General features: G+C 42.3%; 3 protein-coding genes and 1 non-coding gene across 6 annotated transcripts in view; all 4 read right to left on the bottom strand.

The window, feature by feature from the left end:
• rabggtb (Rab geranylgeranyltransferase subunit beta) overlaps positions 1 to 6,775 on the bottom strand; it is a 16,081-nt gene extending 9,306 nt beyond the window's left edge. The window contains exons 1-3 of one of the 2 annotated variants that reach the window (XM_046863165.1): positions 6,622 to 6,775; positions 2,294 to 2,401; positions 551 to 748 (exon numbers count right to left, since the gene is read on the bottom strand). In XM_046863165.1, coding sequence (XP_046719121.1) covers positions 551 to 748; positions 2,294 to 2,401; positions 6,622 to 6,624 — 309 coding nt within the window. In that variant the 5' untranslated portion in view covers positions 6,625 to 6,775. The remainder of the gene's footprint in view (positions 1 to 550; positions 749 to 2,293; positions 2,402 to 6,621) is intronic. The other variant, XM_046863164.1, reaches the window with a different exon arrangement.
• An 8,030-nt stretch (positions 6,776 to 14,805) lies between these two features.
• rps8a (ribosomal protein S8a) lies at positions 14,806 to 18,224 on the bottom strand. The gene is made up of 6 exons (XM_046863166.1): positions 18,114 to 18,224; positions 17,116 to 17,222; positions 16,629 to 16,728; positions 16,010 to 16,185; positions 15,238 to 15,367; positions 14,806 to 14,963 (listed from the first exon to the last, which is right to left on the bottom strand). Exons 1-6 carry the CDS (start codon positions 18,115 to 18,117, stop codon positions 14,854 to 14,856), a joined length of 627 nt encoding a protein of 208 aa, XP_046719122.1. The 5' UTR covers positions 18,118 to 18,224; the 3' UTR covers positions 14,806 to 14,853.
• On the bottom strand, positions 16,823 to 16,929 carry LOC124395122. The gene has a single exon (XR_006927604.1). It is a non-coding gene; the product is annotated as a small nucleolar RNA SNORD46 (small nucleolar RNA).
• Positions 18,225 to 20,515: 2,291 nt separating the features above from the next.
• Positions 20,516 to 22,500, bottom strand: part of LOC124395006 (apoptosis-associated speck-like protein containing a CARD) — a 6,203-nt gene continuing 4,218 nt past the window's right edge. For both annotated transcript variants that reach the window (XM_046863549.1, XM_046863550.1), the window contains exon 4: positions 20,516 to 21,215. In XM_046863549.1, the coding sequence (XP_046719505.1) occupies positions 20,959 to 21,215 (257 nt within the window). In that variant the 3' untranslated portion in view covers positions 20,516 to 20,958. The remainder of the gene's footprint in view (positions 21,216 to 22,500) is intronic.

Raw genomic sequence — 22,500 nt, 5'->3', positions numbered from 1 at the left:
GTGTGTGTGTGTGTGTGTGTAAGAGAGACCTGTATTGCACTGAGTGTGTACAGTAGGTGGGGTTGTGTGTGTGTGTGTGTGTATAAGAGAGACCTGTACTGCACTGAGTGTGTACAGTAGGTGGGGGTTGTGTGTGTGTGTGTATAAGAGAGACCTGTACTGCACTGAGTGTGTACAGTAGGTGGGGTTGTGTGTGTGTGTGTGTGTATAAGAGAGACCTGTACTGTACTGAGTGTGTACAGTAGGTGGGGTTGTGTGTGTGTGTGTAAGAGAGACCTGTATTGCACTGAGTGTGTACAGTAGGTGGGGTGTGGGGGTGTGTGTGTGTGTGTGTGTGTGTGTGTGTAAGAGAGACCTGTACTGCACTGAGTGTGTACAGTAGGTGGGGTTGTGTGTGTGTGTGTGTGTATAAGAGAGACCTGTACTGCACTGAGTGTACAGTAGGTGGGGTGTGTGTGTGTGTATAAGAGAGACCTGTACTGCACTGAGTGTGTACAGTAGGTGGGGTTGTGTGTGTGTGTGTGTGTGTGTGTGTGTGTGTAAGAGAGACCTGTACTGCACTGAGTGTGTACAGTAGGTGGGGGTCGTGTCCCACGCTGGCGCTGAAGCCTCCACACTCGTGCTGACTTGATGTAATAAAGTTGATGATCTCGTCTCGGTTCATGCGGTGAAGTTGATTCATCAGATCCATCACTGTCACACCCCAATATATCCCACTCATCCTCAGATACTCTGATAGGGTGTACTCCACACACACACACACACACACACACACACACACACACAGAGTTAGTATGATGATGATGATGATGAGTGTGATGATGAGGATGATGAGTGTGATGATGATGAGTGTAATGATGATGATGATGAGTGTGATGATGATGAGTGTGATGAGTGTGATGAGTGTGATGATGATGATGAGTGTGATGATGAGTGTGATGAGTGTGATGATGATGAGTGTAATGATGATGAGTGTGATGATGATGATGAGTGTAATGATGATGATGATGATGATGAGTGTGATGATGATGAGTGTGATGAGTGTGATGATGATGATGAGTGTAATGATGATGATGAGTGTGATGATGATGATGATGATGATGAGTGTGATGAGTGTGATGAGTGTGATGAGTGTGATGAGTGATGATGAGTGTGATGATGATGAGTGTGATGATGAGTGTGATGATGAGTGTGATGATGATGAGTGTGATGATGGTGATGAGTGTGATAATGATGATGAGTGTGATAATGATGATGATGATGATGATGAGTGTAATGATGATGATGATGATGGTGATGAGTGTGATGATGAGTGTGATGATGATGATGATAAGTGTGATGATGATGAGTGTGATGATGATGATGAGTGTGATGATGATTATGATGATGATGATGAGTGTGATGATAAGTGTGATGATGATTATGATGATGATGATGATGATGAGTGTGATGATGAGTGATGATGATGAGTGTGATGATGATGATGATGCTGATGATGATGAGTGTAATGATGATGATGATGAGTGTGATGATGATGATGATGAGTGTGATGATGATGATGATGATGATGAGTGTGATGATGATGATGATGATGATGATGAGGTGATGATGATGATGATGATGATGAGTGTAATGATGATGATGATGATGGTGATGATGATAAGTGTGATGCTGATGATGATGAGTGTGATGATGAGTGTGATGATGGTGATGAGTGTGATGATAATGATGAGTGTAATGATGATGATGAGTGTGATGATGAGTGATGATGATGATGATAAGTGTGATGATGATGATGAGTGTGATGATGATAAGTGTGATGATAAGTGTGATGATGATGATGAGTGATGATGATGATGAGTGTGATAATGAGTGTGATGATGATAATAAGTGTGATGATGAGTGATGATGATGAGTGTGATGATGATGAGGATGAGTGTGATGATGATAAGTGTGATGATGAGTGTGATGATGATGAGTGTGATGATGATGAGGATGAGTGTGATGATGATGATGATGAGTGTGATGATGATGATGATGAGTGATGATGATGAGTGTGATGAAGATGATGGAGTGTAATGATGATGATGAGTGTGGTGATGATGATGATGATGATGAGTGTAATGATGATGATGAGTGTGATGATGAGTGTGATGATGAGTGTGATGAGTGTGATGATGATGATGATGATGAGTGTAATGATGATGAAGATGATGGTGATGAGTGTAATTATGATGATGATGAGTTTAATGATGAAGAGTACATACAGTAAATCTGCAGTGTGAACACTCACATAGTCGTCTTTTTTGGAGCCGTACACAGCGATGTAATCTGCGTGTTTCTCCAGAAGGAGTGTGTTTGGAGCATCAGGTTTAATCACTACATCCTTTATCGGAGTCCCCTGCAACACACACGCAACACACACGCAACACACACGCAACACACACGCAACACACACGCAACACACACGCAACTATTTATTTTCACATTAAAATAATTTTAGTTACTGCTACTGATGCTGCTACTGATGATGGTGGTGGTGGTGATTATAGTGATAATGGTGATGGTAATGGTGGTGATGGTAATGGTGGTGAAGGTTGATGGTGGTGATGGTAATGGTGGTGAAGGTTGATGATGGTGGTGATGGTAATGGTAGTGAAGGTTGATGATGATGGTGATAGTAATGGTGGTGAAGGTTGATGATGGTGGTGATGGTAATGGTGGTGAAGGTTGATGATGGTGGTGATGGTAATGGTGGTGAAGGTTGATGATGATGGTGATGGTAATGGTGGTGAAGGTTGATGATGGTGTGATGGTAATGGTGGTGAAGGTTGATGATGGTGGTGATGGTAATGGTGGTGAAGGTTGATGATGATGGTGATGGTTGATGGTGGTGAAGGTTGATGATGGTGGTGATAGTAATGGTGGTGAAGGTTGATGATGGTGGTGATGGTAATGGTGGTGAAGGTTGATGATGATGGTGATGGTAATGGTGGTGAAGGTTGATGATGGTGGTGATGGTAATGGTGGTGAAGGTTGATGATGGTGGTGATGGTAATGGTGGTGAAGGTTGATGATGGTGGTGATGGTAATGGTGGTGAAGGTTGATGATGATGGTGATGGTTGATGGTGGTGAAGGTTGATGATGGTGGTGATAGTAATGGTGGTGAAGGTTGATGATGGTGGTGATGGTAATGGTGGTGAAGGTTGATGATGGTGGTGATGGTAATGGTGGTGAAGGTTGATGATGATGGTGATGGTAATGGTGGTGAAGGTTGATGATGATGGTGATGGTTGATGGTGGTGAAGGTTGATGGTGGTGATAGTAATGGTGGTGAAGGTTGATGATGGTGGTGATAGTAATGGTGGTGAAGGTTGATGATGGTGGTGATGGTAATGGTGGTGAAGGTTGATGATGGTGGTGATGGTAATGGTGGTGAAGGTTGATGATGATGGTGATGGTAATGGTGGTGAAGGTTGATGGTGGTGATGGTAATGGTGAAGGTTGATGATGGTGGTGATGGTAATGGTGGTGAAGGTTGATGATGGTGGTGATGGTTGATGATGGTGGTGATGGTTGATGATGGTGGCGATGGTAATGGAGGTGAAGGTTGATGATGGTGGTGATGGTAATGGTGGTGAAGGTTGATGATGGTGGTGATGGTAATGGTGGTGAAGGTTGATGGTGGTGAAGGTTGATGATGGTGGTGATAGTAATGGTGGTGAAGGTTGATGATGGTGGTGATGGTTGATGATGGTGGCGATGGTAATGGAGGTGAAGGTTGATGATGGTGGTGGTGGTTGATGATGGTGGTGATGGTTGATGATGGTGGCGATGGTAATGGTGGTGAAGGTTGATGATGGTGGTGATGGTTGATGATGGTGGTGATGGTAATGGTGGTGAAGGTTGATGGTGGTGATGGCTGATGATGGTGGCGATGGTTGATGATGGTGGCGATGGTTGATGATGGTGAAGGTTGATGGTGGTGGTGAAGGTTGATGGTGGTAATGGCAATGGTGGTGAAGGTTGATGGTGGTGATGGTTGATGATGGTGGTGATGGTAATGGTGGTGATGGTTGATGATGGTGGTGGTGAAGGTTGATGGTGGTGGTGGTAATGGTGGTGAAGGTTGATGATGGTGGTGATGGTTGATGATGGTGGTGATGGTAATGGTGGTGATGGTTGATGATGGTGGTGGTGAAGGTTGATGGTGGTGATGGTTGATGATGGTGGTGATGGTTGTGATGGTAATGGTGGTAATGGTTGTGATGGTAATGGTGGTGATGGTTGAAGATGGTGGTGGTGAAGGTTGATGATGGTGGTGATGGTAATGGTGGAGAAGGCTGATGATGGTGGTGATGGTAATGGTGGAGAAGGTTGATGATGGTGGTGATGGTAATGGTGGTGAAGGTTGATGATGGTGGTGATGGTTGATCATGGTGGTGATGGTTGTGATGGTAATGGTGGTGATAGTAATGGTGATAATGATTATGTAAAAACATGAAAAGGTTAAATTTGGTTTTATGTTTGTTATATTCAGCAAAAGCAGTGTGTGTTGTGTTTCTATTACACACTAAATATTCTGATTACACAGTCAATTACACAACAGCAATTACAGGGAGACTGAGGACAGTAAACTACGACCAGCTCTCACACACACACACACACACACACACACACACACACACACACACACACACACACACACACACACAAACAGTCATTTCGTGATCATCTGGAAAACAACAATCAATCATTTCGAGTAAAAGCAGTAGAGTGAGAAAGGGTGAGGAAGAAGGAGACGGGAAAAGAAGAAGGAGACGGGATGAGAAGAAGGAGACAGGTTGAGAATGAATGAGATGGGATGAAAAAAAGGAGACGGGGTGAGAATGAAGGAGATGGGTTGAGAATGAAGGAGACGGGTTGAGAATGAAGGAGACGGGTTGAGAATGAAGAAGACGGGTTGAGAATGAAGGACACGGTGTGAGGAGACGGTGTGAGAATGAAGGAGACGTGTGAGAATGAAGGAGACGGTGTGAGAATGAAGGAGACGGTGTGAGAATGATGGAGACGGGGTGAGAATGATGGAGACGGGGTGAGAATGAAGGAGACGGGTTGAGAATGAAGGAGACGGGTTGAGAATGAAGGAGACGGTGTAAGAATGAAGGAGACGGTGTGAGAATGAAGGAGACGGTGTGAGAATGATGGAGACGGGTTAGAATGAAGGAGACGGTGTGAGAATGAAGGAGACGGTGTGAGAATGAAGGAGACGGTGTGAGAATGAAGGAGACGGTGTGAGAATGAAGGAGACGGGTTGAGAATGAAGGAGACGGTGTGAGAATGAAGGAGACGGTTGAGAATGAAGGAGACGGGTTGAGAATGAAGGAGGCGGTGTGAGAATGAAGGAGACGGTGTAAGAATGAAGGAGACGGTGTGAGAATGAAGGAGACGGTGTGAGAATGAAGGAGACGGTGTGAGAATGAAGGAGACGGTGTGAGAATAAAGGAGACGGTGTGAGAATGAAGGAGACGGTGTGAGAATGAAGGAGACGGTGTGAGAATGAAGGAGACGGTGTGAGAATAAAGGAGACGGTGTGAGAATGAAGGAGACGTGTAAGAATGAAGGAGACGGGTTGAGAATGAAGGAGACGGGTTGAGAATGAAGGAGACGGTGTGAGAATGAAGGAGACGGTGTAAGAATGAAGGAGACGGTGTGAGAATGAAGGAGACGGTGTGAGAATGAAGGAGACGGGTTGAGAATGAAGGAGACGGGTTGAGAATGAAGGAGACGGTGTGAGAATGAAGGAGACGGTGTGAGAATGAAGGAGAATGAAGGAGACGGTGTGAGAATGAAGGAGACGGTGTGAGAATGAAGGAGACGGGTTGAGAATGAAGGAGACGGTGTGAGAATGAAGGAGACGGGTTGAGAATGAAGGAGACGGTGTGAGAATGAAGGAGACGGTGTGAGAATGAAGGAGACGGTGTGAGAATGAAGGAGACGGTGTGAGAATGAAGGAGACGGTGTGAGAATGAAGGAGACGGTGTGAGAATGAAGGAGACGGTGTGAGAATAAAGGAGACGGTGTGAGAATAAAGGAGACGGTGTGAGAATGAAGGAGACGTGTAAGAATGAAGGAGACGGGTTGAGAATGAAGGAGACGGGTTGAGAATGAAGGAGACGGTGTGAGAATGAAGGAGACGGTGTAAGAATGAAGGAGACGGTGTGAGAATGAAGGAGACGGTGTGAGAATGAAGGAGACGGGTTGAGAATGAAGGAGACGGGTTGAGAATGAAGGAGACGGTGTGAGAATGAAGGAGACGGTGTGAGAATGAAGGAGAATGAAGGAGACGGTGTGAGAATGAAGGAGACGGTGAGAGAATGAAGGAGACGGTGTGAGAATGAAGGAGACGGTGTGAGAATAAAGGAGACGGGGTGTTCTGAGGTGTTCTTGCTGCAGTCTGGATGAAATCTAAGATTGACATCCTGATTAAAACGGATTTAATGCCACTATCGCTTATTGTTTCCTTCCATTTCCTCTCTCAGCTATAATGAACCCGCAGGTTCCATTTGTTAATAACGCATATAAAATAACCCCCCCACCGAGAATGTTAGATTTCTCACCATCCTGACAGACACCAAGACCGGGAGCCGGGACCAGGGAGACGAACCAGACAGCAGCCGTCGCACATTATACACGTCACTGCGGCACCGGAAATGAATCCCGCTATTACACCCGCTCTGATAAACTTTAAATTAATATCATATAATATATATAGCTGTCTTTAAATCGCTTATATTTTATTATCTTGTGTTATTTTTCTTCGCTGAGTGTTTAATAATTGTTTATTCCTTTATTCTCAGCGTTACACTGTCGCATCCGGGTACTTCTTCTTCTTTCAGCTTCTCCCATTAGGGGTCTTCACAGCGGATCCTCCGTCTCCATCCCCCTCTGTCCTCTACATCTCTCTCTTTCACACCATCTACCTGCATGTCTTCCCTCACCACATCCATAAACCTCCTCCTTGGTCTTCCTCTTTTCCTCCTTCCTGGTGTCTCCATCCTCAGCATTCTCCTACTGATATTCCCCCATGTTCCTCCTCTGCACATGTCCAAACCATCTCAATCTCACCTCCCTCACCTTGTCTCCAAAACGTCCTACATGTGCTGTCCCTCTAATAAACTCATTTCTAATCCTGTCCATCGTCATCACTCCCAACGAACATCTCAACATCTTCAGCTCTGCTACCTCCAGCTCCACCTCCTGTCTTTTACTCAATGCCACTGTCTCTAATCCATACATCTCAGGTCTCACCACAGTCCTATAAACTTTCCCTTTCACTCTCACAGATACTCTTCTACTCAGAAGTTGAGATTGTAAAAACGTACAAGTATTTGGGTGTATATTTGAATAATAAGCTCAATTGGTCTGACAACACGATGCATGTTTATAAGAAAGGTCAAAGTCGTATTCATTTGTTAAGGCGACTGAGGTCCTTTGGTGTAAGTCATGTACTACTTAAGACCTTCTATGACTCTGTGGTCTCATCTGTGATATTGTACTCTGCCACAAGTTGGGGAGGGGGACTGCTAGAAAAGGAGAAGAATAAGTTAAATAAACGAATAAAGAAGGCAGGTTCTGTCGTAGGGAGTGTGTTACCCACCTTTGAGGTGATAATGCAGGATAGAATGATTGGGAAACTCTTTACGATGATAAATCATGATTGTCATCCTTTAAATGAAATAGTTTGTGACTTTATGAGTACCTACAGCTTAAGATTGATCCATCCACGCTGTTACAGGGAGCGTTATAGGAAGTCTTTTTTCCCAACGGCAATTAGGTTGTATAATCAGTGTTATTTAAGATGACGTACTTTTTAGGATTTATGTTTTTGTATATAATTACAATGCTTTGTCACTTGATACTGGAGAACAAGTTTCTATGTTGTTTGTGAATGTTGTTTTAAAGTTGTTTTAATTTATTCATTGTATGGTTGTGCTGCTGTGACATCTAAATTTCCCTTCGGGGATTAATAAAGTTAAACTTGAACTTGAACTTCTATCACAAATCCCTCCTGCTATCACTCTTCTCCACCCACTCCACCCTGCCTGCACTCTTTTCTTCACTTCTCTAACACACTCCATTACTGCACTGTTGACTCCAGGTACCTGAACTCCTCCACCTTCTCCACCTCTTCTCCCTGCAACCGCACCCCTCCACTGCCCTCCCTCTCATTCACACACATGTACTCTGTCTTACTCCTACTGACTTTCATTCCTCTTCTCTCCAGCATGTACCTCCACCTCTCCAGGTTCTTCTCCACCTGCTCACTACTCTCACCACTAATCACAATATCATCTACAAACATCATAGTCCACAGAGACTCCTGTCTGACCTCGTCCTTCAACCTGTCCATCACCACTACAAACAAAAAAGGGTTTATAGCGGATCCTTGATGCAGTCCAACATCCACCTTGAACCAGTCTGTCTCCTTACTGTACAACTTCTCCCCACAGCTCCTCATCTGACTTTTCCATGGCTTTCACCACATCCCTCTTCACCTGCTGCTGCATCTCCTTGTACTCCTGCCTACTTTTCTCATCACTCTGTCGATCCCAATTCTGTTTCTCCAACCTCTTTCTCCTTCTGCTCTCCTGCACTTCCTCATTCCACCACCACGTCTCTTTGTCTTCCTTTTTATTTCCAGATGTTACACCAAGTACTTTTCTAGCTGGCTCCCTCATCACTCCTGCAGTAGTTCCACAATCATCCAGCACCTCTTCACCACCACCGAGTTCCTGTCTGACCTCTTCCCTGAACCTCACACTACACTCTTCCTCCTTCAGTTTCCACCATCTTATTCTTCTTTCAGTCCTCACTCTCCTCCTCTTCTTCTTCACCTCCAAAACCATCCTACAGACCACCATCTGATGCTGTAACCCGGGCCTCGACCGATCCGCTATGAAATTCTGATTCGTGATCCACATCACAATGTGTGATCCGGATGTCCTTCCTAACGCAACCCTCCGTATTTATCCGGGCCTAGGACTGGCACTAAGAGTGCACTGACTTGTGTAACAATAATGGCTGGGTTTGTTGCATCCGGGTACATTTAATAAAATAAATATTTAACAAATTGTTTTTATTATAAATATTATACCTATCAATAACATGCAAATAAACATCAATAATTATCAATGCAAATTATTAAAATATTTGTGTTTGTTGTTCTTTAATAAAACCTGACTTGCTCCTCAAAATACATCATCTTCATCCTCATAATTATCATCATCACCATCATCATCATTTTTAGCGTTATAATCACCATAATTACTATCATCACCATCACCATAATCAATATCACCTTTATCGTCATCATCATCACCATCATCACCATCATCATCATCACCATAATTATTATCATCACCATCACCATAATCAATATCACCTTTATCGTCATCATCACCATCATCACCATCATCATCATCATCATCACCATAATTATTATCATCACCATCACCATAATCAATATCACCTTTATCATCATCATCACCATCATCACCATCATCATCATCACCATAATTATTATCATCACCATCACCATAATCAATATCACCTTTATCATCATCATCACCATCATCATCATCATCATCACCATAATTATTATCATCACCATCACCATAATCAATATCACCTTTATCGTCATCATCATCACCATCATCACCATCATCATCATCATCATCACCATAATTATTATCATCACCATCACCATAATCAATATCACCTTTATCGTCATCATTATCACCATCATCACCATCATCATCATCATCATCATCACCATCATCATCATTTTTAGCGTCATTATTATTATCACCATCATCATTATCACCATCATCATCACCATTATTATTCTCAACATCACATTATTATACATTTACATTTACATTTGCGGCATTTAGCAGACGTTTGTGTCCAGAGCGACGTACAAAAGTGCTTTGAGTCTTTAGTAATGAATAAATCTACACTGTACACCAGATTACACACTAAATATAAATATAACTCTTAATTTTTGCAAAGCAAACTTGGAAAGTGCTAATTTAATTACATTTATGTTTATTTGTATTGAGCTTTTAATAATGAACATTGTCTCAGAGCAGCTTTACACAGATACTGTGGAGATGATGGAGTCATGAATCATGGATTGCATGGAGAGAAGGAGAGAAAGAGAAGAGGGGTGACAGAGAGAGAGGAAGGGAGGGAGGGAGAGAAAGAGAGAGAGAAAGGAGGGGTGACAGTGAGAGAGAGAGAGAGAGAGAGAGAGAGAGAGAGAGAGAGAGAGAGGAAATAGGGGTGATGGGGAGAAAGAGAGAGAGAGAGAGAGATAGAAAGGGGTTGATGGGAAGAGAGAGAGAGAGAGAGAGAGAGAAAGAGGGGTGATGGGGAGAGAGAGAGAGAGAGAAAGAGAGAGAGAGAAAGAGGGGTGATGGAGAGAGAGAGAGAGAGAGAGAGAGAGAGGGGTGATGGGGAGAGAGAGAGAGAGAGAGAGAGAGAGAGAGAGAGAGAGAGAGAGAAAGATGGGTGATGGGGAGAGAGAGAGAGAGAGATGGGGAGAGAGAGAGAGAGAGAGAGGGGTGATGGGGAGAGAGAGAGAGAGAGAGAGAGAGAGAGAGAGAGAGAGAGAGGGGTGATGGGGAGAGAGAGAGAGAGAGAGAGGAGAGAGAGAGAGAGAGAGAGAGAGAGAGAGAGAGAGAGAGAGGGGTGATGGGGAGAGAGAGAGAGAGAGAGAGATGGGGAGAGAGAGAGAGAGAGAGAGAGAGAGAGAGAGAGAGAGAGAGAAAGAGGGGTGATGGGGAGAGAGAGAGAGAGAGAGAGAGAGAGAGAGAGAGAGAGAGAGAGAGAAAGAGAGAGAGAGAGAGAGAGAGAGAGAGAGAGAGAGAAGGATGTGGATATTAAGTCTCTATTGTTGTATAAAAGGTAAAGACACTGTACAGTGATCAGAGTGAAAGTAGGAACAAGAGTCACTGTAGGCTGTTAACTGGTGCACCTCCTCTCTGTATGCTGACTCGTTGTTCTTGTTGATGAGACCCACCACGGCCGTGTCATCTGCGAACTTGATGATGTGATTTGAGCTGTGCATTGCTACACAGTCATAAGTTAGCAGAGTGAACAGCAGTGGACTAAGCACACAGCCCTGAGGTGCCCCAGTGCTCAGTGTGGTGGTGCTGGAGATGCTGTTCCCGATCCGGACTGACTGAAGTCTTCCAGTCAGGAAGTCCAGGATCCAGATGCAGAGGGAGGTGTTCAGGCCCAGTAGGCTCAGCTTCTCAATCAGGTGCTGAGGAATGATTGTGTTGAATGCTGAGCTGACGTCTATAAACAGCATTTGTACATATGAGTCCTTGTTGTCCAGGTGGGTAAGGGCCAGATGGAGGGTCATGGAGATGGCATCGTCTATGGAGCGGTTTGGACGATATGCAAACTGCATGGGGTCCAGCGAGGGTGGTAAGTGGGTCTTGATGTGCCTCTCGAAATACTTCATCACGATGGGTATAAGCATGACGGGGCAATAGTCATTGAGGCAGGAGACAGTAGACTTCTTAGGCACGGGAACGATGGTCGTCGTCTTGAGGCACGAAGGAACAATGGCTTTGCGCTGGAGAGAAGAGGAATGAAAGTCAGTAGGAGTAAGACAGAGTACATGTGGGTGAATGAGAGGGAGGGCAGTGGAGGGGTGCGGTTGCAGGGGGAAGAGGTGGAGAAGGTGGAGGAGTTCAGGTACCTGGTGTCAACAGTGTAAAGTAATGGAGAGTGTGTTAGAGAAGTGAAGAAAAGAGTGCAGGCAGGGTGGAGTGGGTGGAGAAGAGTGATAGCAGGAGTGATTTGTGATAGAAGAGTATCTGTGAGAGTGAAAGGGAAAGTTTATAGGACTGTGGTGAGACCTGAGATGTTGTATGGATTAGAGACAGTGGCATTGAGTAAAAGACAGGAGGTGGAGCTGGAGGTAGCAGAGCTGAAGATGTTGAGATGTTCGTTGGGAGTGATGACGATGGACAGGATTAGAAATGAGTTTATTAGAGGGACAGTGCATGTAGGACATTTTGGAGACAAGGTGAGGGAGGTGAGATTGAGGTGGTTTGGACATGTGCAGAGGAGGGACATGGGGTATATCAGTAGGAGAATGCTGAGGATGGAGACACCAGGAAGGAGGGAAAGAGGAAGAACAAGGAGGAGGTTTATGGATGTGGTGAGGGAAGACATGCAGGTAGTTGGTGTGAAAGAGACAGATGTAGAGGACAGAGGGGTGTGGAGAAGAAGTTTTGGATACTGGATAAAAGACAAACCAAAATTATCCATGTAAAATAATTGCTAATGAACTTTATATTTAAAAAAATGTCCTAAAGAAAATAAATTTGAATATATTAATGAAATAAATATAATGATATAAATAATAAATGTGTTATAATATATATAGCAGTCTTTGTGCAGCATCTTGCATGTGATTCACCTCTAAAGATCAGAAGCCAGCGATCAACTGTCGGTGCCTCAAAAGGGAAATTTAAGTTTAAAAGTACAACCTTTATTATCAGATATGATCTGAGTAAAATATTTAAAATGAAAAGAATAATGTCTCTGGCATTCTTCAGAGGGCTGTAATTTGTGGACCCCTGGGTTACAGTAACTATGAGTAATAACAGGTAGAAAAGCTCTCCATTGTAACAATTGTAGGTTACAGTGTGTCTGGACTATTTAAGTATTTTTGTAGTTTTTACGGACAGCATGGAGATTAAAAGTCATCATGAATCTGTAATAACAGCTATATTACAATAGCATGCAGGTTTTATTAAACATTTAATATCTTTATTTTCCACATGAACAGTAAACATCTCTATGATTTGCTTTGTATTAAGCGTTTTTATGTCTTTAATTACTTTTTTAAAACCTGTTCCAACTGCAACCAATTTACAGATTTTGCAAGATAAGTCCTATTGTAATACTGAAGTATTACTGTATAATAATTGTTTGAAAGTTACAGCAATGTTTTATTATAAAAAAGTGAGCATTTTATTAAGAGATTATAAACTGAAAATGAAGAACAACCCAAACTTTGTACTGCCCTAAATTACTTGACTTGTTTTTTTTCTTGTAGAGCTTCCTGGAATTGTGGCATCTCTTAAAAATGCCGTAGAGGCCATGAAACGAGGCTCATCTTACAGCTCAAGTTAAAGCCTGAGTTCTGGAGAGAGACGTCTTCCTGCATCCCCAGAAATGGAAATGGTTAGAGAAACCTAATGATTATCCAGATGTAATAGTTGCAATAATTTATTTTAGTTGTCTCATCGTGTATCTGTGACCACTGGAGAAAATGTAGTAGTGTAGTGAATCATTTTCATAACAGTCTTGATTGGTTCTTCTTCTACCCTGGTTGCCTTCGCTGATTCTGATGTTGCAGTCCCAATGAGGATGTTCAAAAGACTCAACAAATCACCAGTTTCTTTTTTTACTCAGGACCTGCTTACGTTACTTTTCTTTAGCAAGATGAACTCACTGGGAAATGTGGGATTCAAACCTTAAAGGACCAGTTGGACCCTCACAAGGTCAATGTGCTCATGGGTATGTTTAGTTTCTGTACAACATCCCCTTTTTTATTATTTTTAATCTTCCAACATGTTAAGTATTTAATATTAATGCAAAAAATTCAAACATTTAAAATGGCAGTACATTATGCAGTAATTGTGGGCTGGTATTTGCACTGAAGCACAAAAGCTTTGTTGTCGTTCTGTGATGTGTAGACCTCAACAGTTCAGCAAGACTTAATGTTTTTAATATTTTTCTACAAATTTTATATATAAACTCTCTAATTCTAAATTTACATGAATATTTTATATTGCCTGTCTAATCATGTTAATTAATAAAAATTGGTGCAACGTAGAACATTTCACTTTATCGTCTTGAAAAACGAGAAGATTCAGAGAAATATCACATCTTATTGTATTGCAATAAAAAGTTAAATAACAGTGATAAACTCTGCTTTTTATATTTAAAAACTTCAGACACTGAAATAAAAGTGTTGTGTTCTGAGAAGTGGCCCTGCAGCAGGAGGATGTGGACGACGTCTGCTCTACAGCTAGTACTGGTTTATGAGAGTTTTGCTGAATGTGTTTTTGTGTGTGGAGATGATGTGAAATGATGATGGACACGTGGTGAAAAGAGCAGCGCAGACAGTCGTATTTTTCATCAGTAGCTGTTTGAGTCTCACAGCAGAGCTCATGCCTAAATAATAAAACCAGTTCCCAGGGCTGGTGTGAGAACATCAAACCCCCACAGAAAACCAGTGAAAACAGTGATGTGAAGAGACGAGTCACATGACCGTGCATATTAATGTAGGAGTTTATAACTCGTTATAGCAACACTGAATAACACTGCATAACCGTGTCACACTTTCATAAAGCCTGCAGGTCTCCAGTCAGGGTGAGGAACCGATGAAGAACTACTCAGTACTCCATTTACAATAACATTTTATCACTTCATCATAAACTTTAGAATAAAGAAGTTACAGACGTAAATAATTAAACTTTAACTTATATCTTATGAACTCAAACACTCAGAATTTTATTTGCAGGATTAAAGAAAATTTTAATCTTCATCCTGCTTCAAATATTCAGTATTTACTGTGACAGGAAGTGACATCACCAATCTGACAGGAAACAGGTGAAATGTTGCACTTCTGCACTTCTTGATTAGTGTGACTGACGTGTTTAAGAGCACACACTTGATTGGAGGGCTGAATAAAGAGGCGGAGTCTGGGCTGTGGGTGGTGGTCATCTTTAATAGCATGGTATCAAACAGCTGTACATTTATTTGCCTTTCTTGGCCTTGATTTTCCTCAGGTAGAACTCCAGTTCTTTTCCCTCCAGGACGTAGCCGTCAGCTCTACCACACTGTCCCGGTCTGGAGGAAATGCATGCTGGGAACACACACACACACACACACACACACACACACACACACACACACACACACACACACACACACACACACACACACACACACACACACACACACAGTGTTTATTACGGCGCTGTACAGAAAGTGTGTGTAGATGTTTGAGGAATTAGTTTGGAGTCAGAAAGTGGTAAGAGTTCAGCACTGTTCATCAGTAGCAGAACTGGATAAGAATTTCATCATGAGTGTTGCATTCTGGGAAATGAGATGTGGGATTGATGGTACACGAGTCTCACCGAGGAGCTTGCCCTGCTGGAACTGCTCGTCCAAAAGAGAATTGATCTTGCTGTTCTTTCTGCGCTTGTCAAACTTCTTCTGGACTTTCCTGGACCTTTTCTTGTTCAGGATGTCCTCCTCTTCAGGGGTCTGGAAGGAGACGACAGAAGGTTACTAAACAGGACCATCACACTCCGATAAATAATAAACATACTGAAAATAAATGACCCGAATAATCTGATCTGTACTGCTAATGATGCTCCTGTGAGATCTTTCTACTCCATTCTGACCTCAGTGTCTTTCTCAGAGTGTTCGACTGCATCAGAGTGATTCAGGAGCAGAACTGGACAACAATCTCATCACAGAAAGACCTTACACATGTCTAGCAGACCACCAAGCTACCACCTACACCCTGTAAAATAAACATCTCTGATGTTTGAGTGAAGAACATGAGCAGTGTTCCTCACCTGAGCAGCTTGTGTGTGTTCATGCTAAAATCTAAATTCGTTTAAAAGAAACCTCTCACTCCTGTTTAGAGTTTATTCACCATGTTAGTCAGTAGGGGGCAGTACCGCTCTAACAGCTTGACATGATTATAAAGTTAAATTATAATAAACATCTGAGAAACTGGAGAAAATTATGGCATGATTGATGTTTAATTAATAATGAATATAAAATCATCTTATTAAAGCAACTTCTATTTAAAAGTATTTTAACGACCCTGAACATTACACCTGATCACACAGAATAAAGGTGTGTGTGTGTGTGTGTGTAGGTGTGTTAGAAGCGTACCAGTTTGGCTCCCTTCTTGCGTCCCAGAGGCAGTGCATAGTGAGACTCATACCAATGCCTGAAGGGGGCGCTGTCCACCAGGATCACACAGTTCTTTACCAGGGTTTTGGTCCTGACCAGCTCATTATTAGAGGCATTGTAGACCACATCGATGATCCTGGTCTTACGGGTGCAGCCTGGAAAAACACACATTATTAACACACTGCATGGGGTGTGGGGTGTGTACATTTAAATCCAGGTAAAATATAAACCACACCTGGAATGTGCATCCTGTATAAATCTCTCCAATATAAAAATTCTGTACCTAAAGGCTTCTTTTAGCTTGTGTGTGAGAACGTCAGTAGAACCCTTTTAGATTCTGATTTATGAGCTGTACAGATGTGTGGGGTACAGATGTGTGGGGTACAGATGTGTGGGGTACAGATGATGAGCTGCAGGTCTTGTTCTCAGAGTTGGAACACAAGTGTCACTCACATACACTCAGTAGCAGAACTGGACGTGGTATCATCACTGAAAAGACCTGCAGGAATCATCTGAACTCTACCCAAACTGCTGTATGGTGCGCGCGCACACACACACACACACACACACACACACACACACACACACACACACTTACACTCTGAGCCCCAGGAGAAGTTCCCCACATCAAGACGGAGAGCGCGGTATTTCTTATTCCCACCGCGGACTCTCACTGTGTGGATGCGCTTCGGGCCGAGCTGAAAAAACAAAATAAAAACAAAAACTACATATTTATTATCCACAATAATCCCCAAACACCCCCCTCATCCCCCCCTTCCTCCTCCTCATGTCCATGTGTCAGTGTAACTATGACAGATCCTAACATTGGCAGGTCCAAAACTTTGACCAAAACGATCAAATACAGACCAACCTAAGGACGAGTTTACATCACTCACATGGACACACACACACACACACACACACAGCAGTGACCACGGTGTGTGTTCTGTAGGTCAGATCAGAGCATGAAGATCATGTGTTACACCAGAATCAGCTCAGATCACAGAGGAGTCAGAGGTATGAGGGTAGAACAGTGTGTGTATGGGGTATAAACACACTGTGTGTGTGTGTGTGTGGTACAGTACCTTTGTGTTTGATGGAGGTCGTCCGAGCTCATACTTCCTCTTCTTGTGGACGGGTTTGCGTTTGCCACCGGTCTTACGGCGTTTGTGCCAGTTATCCCTTGAGATACCTTTCAATAAAAGAGAGAAGATTAGTGTTCAGATGAAGGAAGAACAAACACACACACACACACACACACACACACACACACACACACACACACACACACACTCTCGAGTGATCAGTTCTCCAAGGTAAGTCTCAGCATGGTTTACTTTCAGACTCCGCAATGAACTCATCACACACTCGAGCTGGGGATTCTCTCACACACTCTCACACACACACACACACACACACACACACACACCTCCTGAGAAAAATTCTTACATCAAACACTTTCCCGCTCTGCATTAAAACACCAGAGATCTGAAAGTGTGCAGTGAAAAGTCTCCAGATTCTCCACGCTGCAGGAGAACACGAGCTCCACAACTCCAGACTTTACACACAATACACCATTATAACCCTTAATAACATCTCAAACATCACATCTGAGATATTAAAGATAATAAAGAAGATAAAAAGAAGTTATTTATGAAGAGTCTCTTCAGCGCCTCGACATGCTAATCAGCTAATCAACAGCTAATCATCTCCAGGCCTCACCAACAATCTCACATTTTCTGTCTAAAGTTTTCACCTTTCTCTCTCTCTCTCACACACACACACACACACACACACACACACACACACACACACACACACACACACACGTGGTGAATTAAAAGCTCAGGCAGTAATGGCCCCTGAGCGCGCCGCCATCTTGACTCATGTCAGCGCTCCTCTATCTCCTCTATCATCTCCTCACAAAATACACCAAAATCAGCGGCCGCAGTACAGAACTAAGATCCCGGTGCGGCCGCGGGTCGCCTCCTGAACACCCCGAGCACAGATTCGGGTTAAAGATCAGAGTAGAGCCGCAGATGAACGCGGATTGTTCAGAGCAGGACAGGATGAAAACACATACCCATTCTCAGGCGCCGGCTGGAAAGAGGGACCGCAAAGGATCATGGGGAGGTTTCAAGCATCCACTTATCGCGAGATTCCCCGAGATTCAAGTATAATCGTTGCAGTGGGAGGGGCTTCACAAAGGGGCGGAGTTTACGTAGAAATCCCCAAGAGCTGTGAATAAACAGATTCAATATTAAGTCTTTTTTTATGACTTCTTACGTCATTTAAACATTTTATTGCTCAATATAAAAATAAATCTCATGTAAGTCTCAATAATTCCTCATGTTACACACTTTAATAGAATGATCAAATCTGAGGCTGGACAAGCAGAACATCTACAAGATACTCATGCAAATGTGTAAGATTTCTAAAGAGAACATGAATAATGGTGCCGTGCTTTTCTGAGTAGAATTAAAACTCATTTTAAAACATTAGAACTCATTGGAATATTTGGACTGCATGCACGATGGACAAGATCCTGGATGGAGGCTTCAGAATCGACTCCTTGCAGCACCTCTTCTGCACTTCATAGTGTAACCTGGTGGATACACAGGAAGCACCAGGATGGATGTCTGTACTTCTGGTTTTAAAGTGATAGCAGACTCCTCATTTACAACATAAACGTTTAACTAGTTTATCTCTCCAAATCATCACATCACTGAAATCAAAACCATGCGCTTATCATCTCTTCTTTTTCACCAACAAATCACAACTAGATTCCTGCACCACCTCCTCCAGCTCATGCACAAAACATTCAATAAAATAATCAAGAGTTTTTTAAAAACCTCAATTTTGCGAGCAGGAGAAATTTACACATATTTGCGGGAGTGAGACTGAAAAATCCTCTTCTCCTTCAGGTCTCTAGTTTGTTCAGACTACTTAGAGCTCAAGTCCCACCTCCGTTTATACCAAACTCCTGAGATCTGCAGTGACGGCCTTCACTACATAAAATGGGCTCCGGAGGTGTTGAGAAAACACCCCCTTTCCAAAACATAAAAACGAAGAGCTCACTGATCATACGCAGAAATCTGATCTTTCCTACAGTCAGATACCATGGATACAAATGTAGAAAAGCAACATTCGATGGATAATAAAGAACAAAACAGTCATACGCTCGATCTGTTTCTCTTTCTCTGTAGTGTGACATTCCACCCATGAGAAGATCCTGTAAGCCCTTAATCAACCAGTTCTTCAAACATCTCATGTCTCTTGTTCTTTTTGTGTAAATGAATTAGAATAAAATATGAGGGTTTTTGTGGAAATAAATGAGATGAATAAAATTCAGCTTCAACTAAAGATTGCCTTTAGTTATAGGAGACTGATGTAAAGCTTATTAAAGTGAAATTAGAATTCCCATTCCTATTCCCATTCCCATTCCCATTTATATTCCTATTCCCATTCCTATTCCCATTCCCATTCCTATTCCCATTCTCATTCCCATTCCTATTCCTATTCCCATTCCCATTCCTATTTCTATTCCTATTCCCATTCCCATTTATATTCCTATTCCCATTCCTATTCCCATTCCCATTCCTATTCCCATTCCCATTCCCATTTATATTCCTATTCCCATTCCCATTCCTATTTCTATTCCTATTCCCATTCTCATTCCCATTCCATTCCCATTCCCATTCCTGTTCCCATTCAGGTGTCTGGATGTATAACAGTTTGACTGTAACAGTGTAAATGTAATCTGACACAAAGAACGTTATCTGAAGTTAAAAAGTTAAAGAGTAAATAAAGGGGATTTGATGTGAAACACCTGTGATTGTGGACAGGTATCTGAAGTGAACAGATTTCCTCTTAAAACTGCACATGATTGTTGATCATTCTTTTTCTTCTTTTTCTTTCAGCTGCTCCCATTAGGGGGCGCCACAGCGGATCATCCGTCTCCATACCCCCCTGTCCTCTACATCTGTGTGTGTGTGTGTGTGTGTGTGTGTGTGTGTGTGTGTGTGTGAGTGAGAGAGAAAAAGAAGGTGAAAACTTTAGACAGGAAATGTGAGATTGTTGGTGAGGGCTGGAGATGATTAGCTGTTGATTAGCTGATTAGCATGTCGATTTAAAAAAACAAAAACTGATCTATGTAATTTTTCTCCGAACAGAGTTTTAGGCTGATGATGTTCTCACTCAGTGTCCTACTGAACCAGCATTAGAATAGATGTATTGATGATGGAGACTTTAAAGCTCTGTGTAAGTTGTTCTGTAAAACTGATCAGTATGCATCAATATAAATGAGTAATGAAGTGGAGTCACTACACGCATCCTGCAGGTGTTTACAGTGTATCTGTATTTTACTCAATTATTTCAATTATTTAAAACTTTTTATTTTAGAGTTACAAACACTGTGTCCAAAAAAACATCTCACACACTTTGTTCTATTAGAGTTTTTCTTCTGTAGTTCAGAAGGTGTTTATATTATTATACAGGTTTATTGAAGCACCATGAATTCAGCCAAGAGGATTAAACACCAGGTCATGTGTCATGTGTCGCCTTCAATTTACTCCAGAGATCATTTTACTACTGACATTTATTTCCCTCAAATACCATCACCTTCTGAACATCTGAGGATCTCAAACTGTAATTATCACCTCCAGCTGTCACCTGCATCAAGTCTGATTAGATCTACAGTTTATGTTCAGTCTTTGGTCAATTAAAATATAATACAGAAATAAAATTTGATTTAATTCCATATTTTCTAGAACCCGTAGAAATCCTGATTATACCGTAAGAAAAAAAACAATCTACTACTTTCCCGTTAAAAAAACACCAGAGGTGAAATCGAGAAACACCTGAAAATCTAACTACAGCACAACGTAGAAGATCATTAATCCACTTAACTACAACTGTTTCTACAGAATTCACATTTCCTGTTCCAGATCCTGCACTAAATACGGCTGTTTCTGCTTCAGGATTCTATAAAATTCTCCTTTCACAGCTCTTGAGTTAAAAGACCAGTACATGATCCTCATTTTCTCCTGAGATGTAGCTGCAGCTTGGATGGTATTATACACTTCATTAGTAATCATTTGCTTGGACAGAAGACCATCTGCAATCTCCATTACTGAAGTAACTCTCTGTATCAGAGCTCCTCTGTGTTTATCCACAAACTCAAATCCTGAAACACACAAAAACACATTCATTTCAGATCCCTGACATTCAAACACACACTGTGATCAGACACACATAATCATCAGACACACACCACGATCAGATACACACCACGATCAGACACACATAATAAGCAGACACACATAATCATCAGACACACACCACGATCAACACACCACGATCAGACAAACATAATCATCAGACACACATAATCATCAGACACACACCACGATCAGATACACACCACGATCAGACACACATAATCATCAGACACACACCACGATCAACACACCACGATCAGACAAACATAATCATCAGACACACATAATCAGACACACACCACGATCAGATACACACCACGATCAGACACACATAATCATCAGACACACCACGATCAGATACACACGATCAGACACACATAATCATCAGACACACCACGATCAACACACCACGATCAGACAAACATAATCATCAGACACACATAATCATCAGACACACACCACGATCAGATACACACCACGATCAGACACACATAATCATCAGACACACACCACGATCAGATACACACCACGATCAGACACATAATCATCAGACACACACCACGATCAGATACACACCACGATCAGACACATAATCATCAGACACACCACGATCAACACACCACAATCAGACAAACATAATCATCAGACACACATAATCATCAGACACACACCACGATCAACACACCGATCAGACACATAATCATCAGACACACATAATCATCAGACACACACGATCAGACACACACGTGATCAGACACACATAATCATCAGACACACACCACGATCAAACACCACGATCAGACACACATAATCATCAGACACACATAATCATCAGACACACACCACGATCAGACACACACCGTGATCAGACACATAATAAGCAGACACACATAATCATCAGACACACCATGATCAAACACACCACAATCAGACACATAATCATCAGACACATAATCATCAGACACACACCACGATCAGATACACACCACGATCAGACACACATAATAAGCAGACACACATAATCATCAGACACACACCACGATCAGACACACACCGTGATCAGACACACATAATCATCAGACAAACATAATCATCAGACACACACCGATCAAACACACCACGATCAGACAAACATAATCATCAGACACACATAATGATCAGACACACACGATCAGACACACCACGATCAGACACACATAATCATCAGACACACACCACGATCAGACACACACCGTGATCAGACACACATAA

This window comes from Silurus meridionalis, chromosome 12, assembly GCF_014805685.1.
Source record: "Silurus meridionalis isolate SWU-2019-XX chromosome 12, ASM1480568v1, whole genome shotgun sequence".
In the NCBI taxonomy this organism is placed as follows: Eukaryota; Metazoa; Chordata; class Actinopteri; order Siluriformes; family Siluridae; genus Silurus; species Silurus meridionalis.
Note: the sequence above shows the minus strand (reverse complement) of the source record. Positions and strands in the feature narration are given on the sequence as shown.

Excerpts from the sequence above, each read along its gene's own strand:
- rps8a (XM_046863166.1), bottom strand. Across the intron at positions 16,729-17,115 it reads GACCTCCATCAAACACAAAG|CTCGGCCCGAAGCGCATCCA; the intron begins GTACTGTACCAC and ends TTGTTTTTTCAG. Across the intron at positions 16,186-16,628 it reads CTTCTCCTGGGGCTCAGAGT|GCTGCACCCGTAAGACCAGG; the intron begins GTAAGTGTGTGT and ends GTGTTTTTCCAG.